General features: G+C 41.7%; 1 protein-coding gene across 7 annotated transcripts in view; it reads right to left on the bottom strand.

Annotated features, from left to right (window-relative positions):
• The window catches only part of LOC118372144 (PDZ and LIM domain protein 5-like), a 126,826-nt gene that overhangs the window by 66,536 nt on the left and 46,074 nt on the right, over positions 1-14,216 (bottom strand). For all 7 annotated transcript variants that reach the window (XM_052458131.1, XM_052458132.1, XM_052458133.1 and 4 more), the window contains exon 2: positions 11,805-11,956. In XM_052458131.1, the coding sequence (XP_052314091.1) occupies positions 11,805-11,956 (152 nt within the window). The remainder of the gene's footprint in view (positions 1-11,804; positions 11,957-14,216) is intronic.

Raw genomic sequence — 14,216 nt, 5'->3', positions numbered from 1 at the left:
TGTATTCTGTCTCCTCACTATAACATGTTTTCCTAAAGTAGACTCATTCATAGAGCCCTGAACCATCCATGTATTCTGTCTCCTCACTATAACATGTTTTCCTAAAGTAGACTCATTCATAGAGCCCTGAACCATCCATGTATTCTGTCTCCTCACTATAACATGTTTTCCTAAAGTAGACTCATTCATAGAGCCCTGAACCATAAATGTATTCTGTAATTCTCACTATAACATGTTTTCCTAAAGTAGACTCATTCATAGAGCCCTGAACCATAAATGTATTCTGTAATTCTCACTATAACATGTTTTCCTAAAGTAGACTCATTCATAGAGCCCTGAACCATCCATGTATTCTGTCTCCTCACTATAACATGTTTTCCTAAAGTAGACTCATTCATAGAGCCCTGAACCATCCATGTATTCTGTCTCCTCACTATAACATGTTTTCCTAAAGTAGACTCATTCATAGAGCCCTGAACCATAAATGTATTCTGTAATTCTCACTATAACATGTTTTCCTAAAGTAGACTCATTCATAGAGCCCTGAACCATAAATGTATTCTGTAATTCTCACTATAACATGTTTTCCTAAAGTAGACTCATTCATAGAGCCCTGAACCATCCATGTATTCTGTCTCCTCACTATAACATGTTTTCCTAAAGTAGACTCATTCATAGAGCCCTGAACCATCCATGTATTCTGTAATTCTCACTATAACATGTTTTCCTAAAGTAGACTCATTCATAGAGCCCTGAACCATACATGTATTCTGTCTCCTCACTATAACATGTTTTCCTAAAGTAGACTCATTCATAGAGCCCTGAACCATACATGTATTCTGTAATTCTCACTATAACATGTTTTCCTATAGTAGACTCATTCATAGAGCCCTGAACCATCCATGTATTCTGTCTCCTCACTATAACATGTTTTCCTAAAGTAGACTCATTCATAGAGCCCTGAACCATCCATGTATTCTGTCTCCTCACTATAACATGTTTTCCTAAAGTAGACTCATTCATAGAGCCCTGAACCATAAATGTATTCTGTCTCCTCACTATAACATGTTTTCCTAAAGTAGACTCATTCATAGAGCCCTGAACCATCCATGTATTCTGTCTCCTCACTATAACATGTTTTCCTAAAGTAGACTCATTCATAGAGCCCTGAACCATCCATGTATTCTGTCTCCTCACTATAACATGTTTTCCTAAAGTAGACTCATTCATAGAGCCCTGAACCATAAATGTATTCTGTCTCCTCACTATAACATGTTTTCCTAAAGTAGACTCATTCATAGAGCCCTGAACCATACATGTATTCTGTCTCCTCACTATAACATGTTTTCCTAAAGTAGACTCATTCATAGAGCCCTGAACCATAAATGTATTCTGTAATTCTCACTATAACATGTTTTCCTATAGTAGACTCATTCATAGAGCCCTGAACCATCCATGTATTCTGTCTCCTCACTATAACATGTTTTCCTAAAGTAGACTCATTCATAGAGCCCTGAACCATCCATGTATTCTGTCTCCTCACTATAACATGTTTTCCTAAAGTAGACTCATTCATAGAGCCCTGAACCATCCATGTATTCTGTCTCCTCACTATAACATGTTTTCCTAAAGTAGACTCATTCATAGAGCCCTGAACCATAAATGTATTCTGTCTCCTCACTATAACATGTTTTCCTAAAGTAGACTCATTCATAGAGCCCTGAACCATACATGTATTCTGTCTCCTCACTATAACATGTTTTCCTAAAGTAGACTCATTCATAGAGCCCTGAACCATAAATGTATTCTGTCTCCTCACTATAACATGTTTTCCTAAAGTAGACTCATTCATAGAGCCCTGAACCATAAATGTATTCTGTCTCCTCACTATAACATGTTTTCCTAAAGTAGACTCATTCATAGAGCCCTGAACCATCCATGTATTCTGTCTCCTCACTATAACATGTTTTCCTAAAGTAGACTCATTCATAGAGCCCTGAACCATCCATGTATTCTGTCTCCTCACTATAACATGTTTTCCTAAAGTAGACTCATTCATAGAGCCCTGAACCATAAATGTATTCTGTCTCCTCACTATAACATGTTTTCCTAAAGTAGACTCATTCATAGAGCCCTGAACCATAAATGTATTCTGTCTCCTCACTATAACATGTTTTCCTAAAGTAGACTCATTCATAGAGCCCTGAACCATCCATGTATTCTGTCTCCTCACTATAACATGTTTTCCTAAAGTAGACTCATCCATAGAGCCCTGAACCATCCATGTATTCTGTCTCCTCACTATAACATGTTTTCATAAAGTAGACTCATCCATAGAGCCCTGAACCATCCATGTATTCTGTCTCCTCACTATAACATGTTTTCCTATAGTAGACTCATTCATAGAGCCCTGAACCATCCATGTATTCTGTCTCCTCACTATAACATGTTTTCCTAAAGTAGACTCATTCATAGAGCCCTGAACCATACATGTATTCTGTCTCCTCACTATAACATGTTTTCCTAAAGTAGACTCATTCATAGAGCCCTGAACCATCCATGTATTCTGTCTCCTCACTATAACATGTTTTCCTAAAGTAGACTCATTCATAGAGCCCTGAACCATCCATGTATTCTGTCTCCTCACTATAACATGTTTTCATAAAGTAGACTCATTCATAGAGCCCTGAACCATCCATGTATTCTGTCTCCTCACTATAACATGTTTTCCTATAGTAGACTCATTCATAGAGCCCTGAACCATCCATGTATTCTGTCTCCTCACTATAACATGTTTTCCTAAAGTAGACTCATTCATAGAGCCCTGAACCATCCATGTATTCTGTCTCCTCACTATAACATGTTTTCCTATAGTAGACTCATTCATAGAGCCCTGAACCATCCATGTATTCTGTCTCCTCACTATAACATGTTTTCCTAAAGTAGACTCATTCATAGAGCCCTGAACCATCCATGTATTCTGTCTCCTCACTATAACATGTTTTCCTAAAGTAGACTCATTCATAGAGCCCTGAACCATCCATGTATTCTGTCTCCTCACTATAACATGTTTTCCTAAAGTAGACTCATTCATAGAGCCCTGAACCATCCATGTATTCTGTCTCCTCACTATAACATGTTTTCCTAAAGTAGACTCATTCATAGAGCCCTGAACCATAAATGTATTCTGTCTCCTCACTATAACATGTTTTCCTAAAGTAGACTCATTCATAGAGCCCTGAACCATACATGTATTCTGTCTCCTCACTATAACATGTTTTCCTAAAGTAGACTCATTCATAGAGCCCTGAACCATACATGTATTCTGTCTCCTCACTATAACATGTTTTCCTAAAGTAGACTCATTCATAGAGCCCTGAACCATCCATGTATTCTGTCTCCTCACTATAACATGTTTTCCTAAAGTAGACTCATTCATAGAGCCCTGAACCATAAATGTATTCTGTAATTCTCACTATAACATGTTTTCCTAAAGTAGACTCATTCATAGAGCCCTGAACCATAAATGTATTCTGTCTCCTCACTATAACATGTTTTCCTAAAGTAGACTCATTCATAGAGCCCTGAACCATACATGTATTCTGTAATTCTCACTATAACATGTTTTCCTAAAGTAGACTCATTCATAGAGCCCTGAACCATACATGTATTCTGTCTCCTCACTATAACATGTTTTCATAAAGTAGACTCATTCATAGAGCCCTGAACCATCCATGTATTCTGTAATTCTCACTATAACATGTTTTCCTAAAGTAGACTCATTCATAGAGCCCTGAACCATAAATGTATTCTGTAATTCTCACTATAACATGTTTTCCTAAAGTAGACTCATTCATAGAGCCCTGAACCATACATGTATTCTGTAATTCTCACTATAACATGTTTTCCTAAAGTAGACTCATTCATAGAGCCCTGAACCATACATGTATTCTGTAATTCTCACTATAACATGTTTTCCTAAAGTAGACTCATTCATAGAGCCCTGAACCATAAATGTATTCAGCTCACAGAATATCAAACATGACCGTATGAGATGACAGTATGTCACCATGTGATGTCACATGCTGGCCTGGTTTGACTCAAAGTAATTCATCCTAGGGCACCGTCGCTGTTATGTTGTCAAAACTACAACCAATCAATACAACTCGTCACATCAGTCAACAGTAAAAACATGATAAATCACCCAGATATGTATAAAAAGTTGTGTTGACAGATCTAGAACTGGAGCCTAGAACTGGGCCCTAGAACTGGAGCCTAGAACTGGACCCTAGAACTGGAACCTAGAACTGGAACCTAGAACTGGAACCTAGAACTGGACCCTTGAACTGGGGCAGTTCCACTCACTAAGACTGACATTACAAACAGAGCGAAGCACTTGCAAGGGGTGCCTTACAAATTGTAAACAACCTAAAAGTGAGTAACTGTAAACCTATCCTCCTGAAACAATCCTCTGGCACCATTCTCAACTGAGTTTGTAAGCAAAGGCAGTCCATCCAATATTAAGAATATATGGTCAGGAAGGGAATGCGGTCAGAAATTATTCTTTTCACATTGCTGAATTGACAAGAAAATGTACAGATGGTGGTTTTGGTGACAGGGGGGAGGAGAATGAAGAGGGTCGGGGAGAGATGGAATTATGGGTGATTTGTTTCACACTGCCAGAGAGAGCACATATTGTACCATGATAATGTCACGCCCTGACCTTAGAGAGCTTTTTATGTCTCTATTTTGGTTTGGTCACAGTGTGATTTGGGTGGGCATTCTATGTTCATTTTTCTATGTTTTGTATTTCTTTGTTTTGGCCGGGTATGGTTCTCAATCAGGGACAGCTGACTATTGTTGTCTCTGATTGGGAACCATACTTAGCCTTTTCTCACCTGTGTTTTGTGGGTAGTTGTTTTCTGTTTTGTGTCTGCACCAGACAGAACTGGTTCACGTTGTTATTTTTGTTCTAGTGTTCAGATTTCAATTAACATCATGAACACATGCTGGGCTTTGGTCCTCATCCTTCAACAGTCGTTACAGATTAGGTATTTTATTAGGATCCCCATTAGCTGTTGCAAAATCAGCAGCTACTCTTCCTGGGGTCCACACAAAACACAAAACATAATACAGAATGACATAATACAGAACATCATTAGACAAGAACAGCTCAAGGACAGAACTACATACATTTTTAAAAGGCACACGTAGCCTACCTATCAATGCATCCACACAAACTTCTGTGGCTCAGTTGGTAGAGCATGGCGTGGCTCAGTTGGTAGAGCATGGCGCTTGTAACGCCAGGGTAGTGGGTTCGATTCCCGGGACCACCCATACGTAGAATGTATGCACACATGACTGTAAGTCGCTTTGGATAAAAGCGTCAGCTAAATGGCATATATTATTATTATTATTATTATATTACAAACTATCGAGGTCAAATAGAGGAGAGGCGTTGTGCCACGAGGTGTTGCTTTATCTGTTTTTTGAAACCAGGTTTACTGTTTATTTGAGCAATATGAGATGGAAGGAAGTTCCATGCAATAAGGGCTCTATATAATACTGTATGTTGTCTTGAATTTGTTCTGGATTTGGGGACTGTGAAAAGACCCCTGGTGGCATGTCTGGTGGGGTAAGTGTGTGTGTCAGAGCTGTGTGTAAATTGACTATGCAAACAATTTGGGATTTTCAACACATCAATGTTTCTTACAAAAATAAGAAGTGATGCAGTCAGTCTCTCCTCAACTCTTAGCTATGTATAGTATTTATATCAGCCCTCTGATTACAATGAATAGCAAAAAGTGATGCTCTGTTCTGGGCCAACTGCAGCTCAACTTGGTCTTTCCTTGCAGCACTGGACCACACGATTGACAATAATCAAACAAACATTGGTGACAGCACCACCACTGCCTTGCTGTCTACAGTATCTAAATAAGGAAAACAGAAACCTGGCTCCCTTTACTTTTCACCACTTTACCAGTAATGATGTATTCCCAGAACATGCTATCCCCTAAAACTTAAATTAGCCATGTACTTAGATGTATTATTTCAGATCATCAAACACATGTCTTCAGCAGTACAGATATGAAGAATGAGGGTTTGCTACATCGCTGAATCCCATGTGCATCATCATCGTCTAACATGGCCTGAGTGTTTTCTTATTACACTTGCTAGATTACAGACAGCTGTGAGATGGGGTCTATTTTCCTTTTCATTATAGTTAAAAGACTCCTTAGTGTAGCGTTGTGGTGACAGAATGAGAGGACACGTGAACCAGGCGCCGTGCTGCTCTTTCAACAACTTTTACAGCTTGGGCGGTGTAGCATGGCGGACTTGTGGAAGTGTTTCCCCTACATATGTCATGTAGCTGTAGGACTATGATACTCACAGCTATGGAACACACTGGAACAGTGGCGTTGAGCTTTCCGCAACCAAGCAATAAGGCCTCTCCGCTCAGCAGCTTCACAGCTCTTCCTTTATGGGGCGACTATACTGTAGCACCAGAGGTTTGGTTATTTTTACTACTTTTCTTATTCAAACAGAACTGATTCTATATGACCCAAGTGAATAGTTCTGAGAGGGCTAAATTAATAATCTGTAAAGATTGACTGAAGTGGTCTCTGATGTCTTTAACTTATTAAATGAAAGCCAAGCATACAAATCATTTATTGACATTTATGGAAATTCTTTGGAATTTCCAAAACACAATTCCACCCCCAACTATGAGGGACAGTGTTTTAATCACGGATCACAAGGTACCCGTTGGCTTCCTTGCAAATAGAGCCTAAGAAGTCTTTGAGCAGCACTTAATTGCTGTAACAGCTCTCCAGAGAACTTATTCAAATGTATGCAAATCTGATGTCATGTCCAGCATTCCTGTTTCATTTGAAGGTTGTGAAGCTTTCCTCACAGTTCCCTTAAACCCAAGCAGAGCCATCCTAGGCAAAAGCAGGTCTGTGCTAAATGAAATGTATTGACTGTGTCACTCCTCCTCAGAATGCAGAGCTCAGTATCGTCATGTTCTGGGTGGATGACTGTGGTTACAGTTATAACAGAGAAAGTATCACAGAGGGACATCTCTCTCCTCCCCCTCGATACTCATGTTCAACATCAACCTGGGAATGGATTGGGTTTGACAACAGACAGACGTCTGGTCTGATGACTTCTGCACATTTCCATTCAAAACTGCTGAACAGCATTTGCCATGGTCCGGATCCTCCACTGTACTGTACACTACTTCAATACAATGCCATTTCAAGGCTTTTTCACACCCATGGGCATTTAGTGAGTAACTAAATAAGAGGTAGTCTTTTAATTTGATGTAAACGTCTTGACTGGACCCATATTGAGTGAGATGAATTTCCCTACTTGTCCCTGAGACAGAGGGGGGTTTCCTCCTCCCGCTCTAGTGTCTTTATGTCCATCCAGGGCCACTGTATTGTGTTTCTGACCAAACCTTTCCCCAACTGTGTATGTAGTATTTCACACACTGCATCAAATTATACTGTGCTTGACGAGACACACATACAAAGAGATATATAACGTGCAAACTAAACAAGTCAGAGTGATAAATCTCAACAGCTTCATCATTCATAACGTCCCTGCATTCCTGAGAAGGCCCCAGGGACAATGACAGGGCAGTTATGTATAGCATAAACAGAGCAGGCCAAACTCAGAGACAGTTTAAAGTACTACCAGGTTCATCGGCTCTCAACCATGAAAAATATACTTGTTTATTTATTCGGCGCATAGCGAAATAAACTTTTCTGACAAGGCAATGACTCGTAACTGCTAAATGTAAGTGGTGTTTCATTTGAGTAATGGTGCAGGAGGAAATGTGTTTTTCCATAAGGCATTCACGTAATCCTTTTATACTTCCCTGTGCCTTAAATACAGAGTCAGACAGAATCAACGGAGTCACATGCAAACTATGTGATCCTTAAAAAATACACATTAGAGCACTTCTGTCGTGGCCTTACGTTAACTAGCAGAGTACCCCGTACAGTAGAACCCACAGGATGGAGTCATACAGCAGTCTGTAGCAGTACTTCTGTCGTTGCATTACGTTAACTAGCAGAGTACCCCGTACAGTAGAACCCACAGGATGGAGTCATACAGCAGTCTGTAGCAGTACTTCTGTCGTTGCATTACGTTAACTAGCAGAGTACCCCGTACAGTAGAACCCACAGGAAGGAGTCATACAGCAGTCTGTAGCAGTACTTCTGTCGTTGCATTACGTTAACTAGCAGAGTACCCCGTACAGTAGAACCCACAGGAAGGAGTCATACAGCAGTCTGTAGCAGTACTTCTGTCGTTGCATTACGTTAACTAGCAGAGTACCCCGTACAGTAGAACCCACAGGATGGAGTCATACAGCAGTCTGTAGCAGTACTTCTGTCGTTGCATTACGTTAACTAGCAGAGTACCCCGTACAGTAGAACCCACAGGAAGGAGTCATACAGCAGTCTGTAGCAGCACTTCTGTCGTTGCATTACGTTAACTAGCAGAGTACCCCATACAGTAGAACCCACAGGAAGGAGTCATACAGCAGTCTGTAGCAGCACTTCTGTCGTTGCATTACGTTAACTAGCAGAGTACCCCGTACAGTAGAACCCACAGGAAGGAGTCATACAGCAGTCTGTAGCAGCACTTCTGTCGTTGCATTACGTTAACTAGCAGAGTACCCCGTACAGTAGAACCCACAGGAAGGAGTCATACAGCAGTCTGTAGCAGCACTTCTGTCGTTGCATTACGTTAACAAGCAGAGTACCCCGTACAGTAGAACGCACAGGAAGGAGTCATACAGCAGTCTGTAGCAGTATTTCTGTCGTTGCATTACGTTAACTAGCAGAGTACCCCGTACAGTAGAACGCACAGGAAGGAGTCATACAGCAGTCTGTAGCAGTATTTCTGTCGTTACATTATGTTAACTAGCAGAGTACCCCGTACAGTAGAACCCACAGGAAGGAGTCATACAGCAGTCTGTAGCAGTACTTCTGTCGTTGCATTACGTTAACTAGCAGAGTACCCCGTACAGTAGAACCCACAGGAAGGAGTCATACAGCAGTCTGTAGCAGCACTTCTGTCGTTGCATTACGTTAACAAGCAGAGTACCCCGTACAGTAGAACGCACAGGAAGGAGTCATACAGCAGTCTGTAGCAGTATTTCTGTCGTTACATTATGTTAACTAGCAGAGTACCCCGTACAGTAGAACCCACAGGAAGGAGTCATACAGCAGTCTGTAGCAGTACTTCTGTCGTTGCATTACGTTAACTAGCAGAGTACCCCGTACAGTAGAACCCACAGGAAGGAGTCATACAGCAGTCTGTAGCAGTATTTCTGTCGTTGCATTACGTTAACTAGCAGAGTACCCCGTACAGTAGAACCCACAGGAAGGAGTCATACAGCAGTCTGTAGCAGCACTTCTGTCGTTGCATTACGTTAACTAGCAGAGTACCCCGTACAGTAGAACCCACAGGAAGGAGTCATACAGCAGTCTGTAGCAGTATTTCTGTCGTTGCATTATGTTAACTAGCAGAGTACCCCGTACAGTAGAACCCACAGGAAGGAGTCATACAGCAGTCTGTAGCAGCACTTCTGTCGTTGCATTACGTTAACTAGCAGAGTACCCCGTACAGTAGAACCCACAGGAAGGAGTCATACAGCAGTCTGTAGCAGCACTCAGTTCTACTCTGTGTTGTTAAACTACTGCTGTTTGATTCATAGATTTTTATTCCCATTAACTGTTAAAGAAAATACAGATCACTAAAGGACAAGAACATTACTTATATCTAAACGAATAACACTACGACTAAAGAAAAATATGACTATTTTAAAAATCATAAGAAAGTGAAAATAAATAATATAAAAAAATTCATAATATTAATTTCAAACATTCAAGAACAATGTGTGTGTGTGTGTTTGTATGTGTGTGTGTGTGTGTGTGTGTGTGTGTCTTCACAGTCCACGTTATTCCTTGAGGTGTTGTTTTATCCGTTTTCGTAAAACTGATTTTATTGTTTGCCTGAGTTACCTGAGGTGGAAGAGAATTCCATGTAGTTGTTGCTCTATGTAGTACTGTGTGTCTCCAAGCCTCTGTTCTGGACTTGGGGGCTCTGAAAAGACCCCAGATTGTGTGTCTTGTTGGGTTTTGAGCTGTATGTTAAGTGGCTGAACAGACAAGACAATACTTATTATAATGGTTGAATGGCCTAAGTAGCAGTTCATTCTTAAAAGAAACACATTTGTTCAAAACTGTTCAACTGTTGTCTTTCACACTTTGTGTCAACTACTCACTACATTTTATGCACAGCAATGCTAGCTACCTGTATCTTATCCTTTCAGAACTAGATTCATTCTCTGATCCTTTGGGTGGACATCATGTCAATTCATGCTGCAAGAGCTCTGATAGGTTGGAGGACATCCTCCAGAAGGAGTCATAATTACTGTATATGGAAGGGGGTGAGAACCACGAGCCTCCTAGGTTTTGTATTGAAGTCAATGTACCCAGAGGAGGATGGAAGCTAGCTGTCTTCCGGCTACACCATGGTGCTACCGCACAGAATGGTGTTAAGGTGTTTTAGTCAATTATTTGGTGATGTGAATATATTTAGTATAGTTTTATCTAAAAAGGAAAACATTTTAATGTTTCACTATTTTAAGTTTGGTCCCCCCTTTCCTCCTCTGAGGAGCCTCCACTGTTCCTTATTTAACATGTCAGAGAGGCATGTTTGTTCTAAAAAGCATATTCCTGGACTCCTGAGTGGCGCAGCGGTCTAAGGCACTGCATCTCAGTGCTTGAGGCTTCACTACAGGCTCGGGTTTGATCCCAGGCTGTGTCACAACTGGCTTCTGGGTTAAGCGGGTGGGTGTTAAGAAGAGGTTTGGCGGGTCATGTTTCAGGAGACACATGAATCGACCTTTGCCTCTCCTGAGTCTGTTGAGGAGTTGCAGTGATGAGACAAGATCGCAATTGGATATCACGAAAAAGGGGGTAAAATACAAATAATTATATAAAATAAAGAGTATATTCCTATCTGAATTTTACAATGCATGATAGAAAGTAAAAAACGTAGCGCCAATATTATAGGTAATATCTTTCGAATGCTAAGGGCTAGAATCAAGCTGTGTTCTCTGAGGAAAAGAGGGAGACTTGGCTACGTTGACTACAGAACATGGCTATGAAATGCAGTATGGAAAGTGGGAGGCTTGAGCGGGACAATAAATTCAAAGACAGACTACTTTTCTATACTATTAAACTCAATGTCATTGTTTCTAATTTCATAAAGCAGCTTGTGTTTCTTAACCAGGAAGAGGGTAGCTAACTAGAATGCTGGTGGTGACGAGTTAGCTACGGGAAAGCAAGAGAATCGACTGTGCAACATGTATAATCGGAGGCGGAGCTAGAGCCGAGCCTGTCTGCCCACACTCATCACTTGCTCCTCCGCAGCTCACCAACTGATGTGGGCTGTGCCAGGTGTGGCTTGTCCTTCCCACTGTTGAAGAGAACTGCGCTGTGCATCTGTGCTGCTCATACTAATTGTCCTTATCACTGAACATCTCTCAATCTCTCCAAAAACTATTTTCCAGTACAGATTTTAGTCACAGAGATAATTTTGTCTCGTTTTAGTCAATTGAAATTAAAAGCAATTTCCATTTAGTTATATTTTTTTCTGTAAATATTTAGTCAGTCGTCAATTGCCATTGAAAAATTGGTCTTTGACAAATATTTTTGTCACAGTTTTTGATAAGGAAATGAACACTGGTGTGTGTGTGTATGAGTTTGTGCACTGCCTCTTACTTCTGCAGCGTGAGGTTGAGGTTGTCAGTGCAGGCTTTGATCTTGTTCTGGGCCTCCAGGTGGTTCATGCCGCTGGTGACGATTCCGTCGATAGACAGAACTACATCTCCCACACTCATTTTGGCTTTGGCTGCTTTGCCCCCATCGGTCAGCTGTAAAGACACACAAAACCAAACATACAGGTTGAAATAAAACTAAAATAAACATATACTGTACGCTTGCATTCATTTACTATAACACTATAAAATTACAGTAGTCCGTCACTATCCCAGGACTGGGAAATTCGATGCTATATTGAGCATAGCTTAGTGTATTTAACCTCCATGCCCTGGAGACTCCCAGTGCCTACTGTATCAGACTCTAAAGACTGATATACAGAATATTTCTCTTTTCTTTCATCTTCCTTAAAACAACTTTCTTAAAGAAACATTCAGTATAAATGAATTCATTTCAAACTGTGCATTCAACTCTATTTGTTCAGCTCTCTTACCACAGAACATCTGACAAAAGGGCTAAGAAGGCCTGATCAACCCTGCAAAGCAAACCCTGTGAATAAAAAACAGGAAATGATCGTTGTGAAATTATGAAACTGCGCAATAAAATATTGATTTATTATTGTATATTGGCCAAGCAGCACTGTGTTCTCTCCCCGTGGTATCATATGTAACCTTGGTTATGTACCACAGGCCTTTTCTCTCTCTTTATGATGCTGGCCACTTATCAGCTGGGCCCAAAATAGACCAAGCAAACTCTCCTGAGACACACAGTCAGACAGACAGACAGGTCCTTTACACATGCTGTGTGTACAGTCAGAAAGACAGACAGGCCCTCTACATATGCTGTGTGTGCAGTCGGTCAGACAGACAGACAGGCCCTTTACACACGCTGTGTGTACAGTCAGAGAGACAGAAAGACAGGCCCTCTACACATGCTGTGAATACAGACAGACAGGCCCTCTACACATGCTGTGTGTACAGTCAGTCAGACATACACAGGCCCTCTACACATGCTGTGAATACAGACAGACAGGCCCTCTACACACGCTGTGTGTACAGTCAGAGAGACAGAAAGACAGGCCCTCTACACATGCTGTGAATACAGACAGGCCCTCTACACATGCTGTGTGTACAGTCAGTCAGACATACACAGGCCCTCTACACATGCTGTGAATACAGACAGACAGGCCCTCTACACATGCTGTGAATACAGACAGACAGGCCCTCTACACATGCTGTGAATACAGGCAGACAGGCCCTCTACACATGCTGTGAATACAGACAGACAGGCCCTCTACACATGCTGTGAATACAGACAGACAGGCCATCTACACATGCTGTGAATACAGACAGACAGGCCCTCTACACATGCTGTGAATACAGACAGACGGGCCCACTACACATGCTGTGTGTGCAGTCACAGACAGACAGACAGACAGACAGACAGACAGACAGACAGACAGACAGACAGACAGACAGACAGACAGACAGACAGACAGGCAGGCCCTCTACACATGCTGTGAATACGGACAGACAGGCCCACTACACATGCTGTGTGTGCAGTCAGACAGAGTGACAGACAGGGCCTCTTTGATCTGATAAGGAGGGAAGCATGTCATATATCTGTCCGGACAGCTAATGATTTGACTATCTAGGTCCTAGGTGGCATGTATGTCTCTGACTTCTAAATCAAACAGTGGATTGAAGTAGAACACATTCCAACACTTTTCCACTAGGGACTAATGCACTAAATGTTTTTCTAACCCCCTTGGCTTTGATTTAGAAAGAAAGGTATCCCCAAGGCAAAGACAGGCCGAGGGCCATATGTTACCCATAACCTTTGATTAGAGGTGCTCATGATGAAGATGTTCCCATGAAGTTACAATCTCCTGACAAAGCTCCAGTTTACTGTAACGGCCTAAAACATTGGTGTAACGGCCCAAAGCAGGGGTGTAACGGCCTAAAGCATGGGTGTAACAGCCTAAAGCATGGGTGTAACAGTCTAAAGCATGGGTGTAACAGCCTAAAGCATGGGTGTAACAGTCTAAAGCAGGGGTGTAACAGCCTAAAGCATGGGTGTAACAGCCTAAAGCATGGGTGTAACAGCCTAAAGCATGGGTGTAACGGCCTAAAGCAGGGGTGTAACGGCCTAAAGCATGGGTGTAACGGCCTAAAGCAGGGGTGTAACGGCCTAAAGCATGGGTGTAACGGCCTAAAGCAGGGGTGTAACGGCCTAAAGCATGGGTGTAACGGCCTAAAGCAGGGGTGTAACGGCCTAAAGCATGGGTGTAACGGCCTAAAGCAGGGGTGTAACGGCCTAAAGCAGGGGTGTAACGGCCCAAAGCAGGGGTGTAACGGCCCAAAGCAGGGGTGTAACGGCCTAAAGCATGGGTGTAACGGCCTAAAGCAGGGGTGT

Source organism: Oncorhynchus keta, chromosome 12, assembly GCF_023373465.1.
Source record: "Oncorhynchus keta strain PuntledgeMale-10-30-2019 chromosome 12, Oket_V2, whole genome shotgun sequence".
Classification (NCBI taxonomy): domain Eukaryota; kingdom Metazoa; phylum Chordata; class Actinopteri; order Salmoniformes; family Salmonidae; genus Oncorhynchus; species Oncorhynchus keta.
The sequence above is the reverse complement of the archived record's forward strand: the minus strand, read 5'-3'. Positions and strand labels throughout refer to the sequence as shown.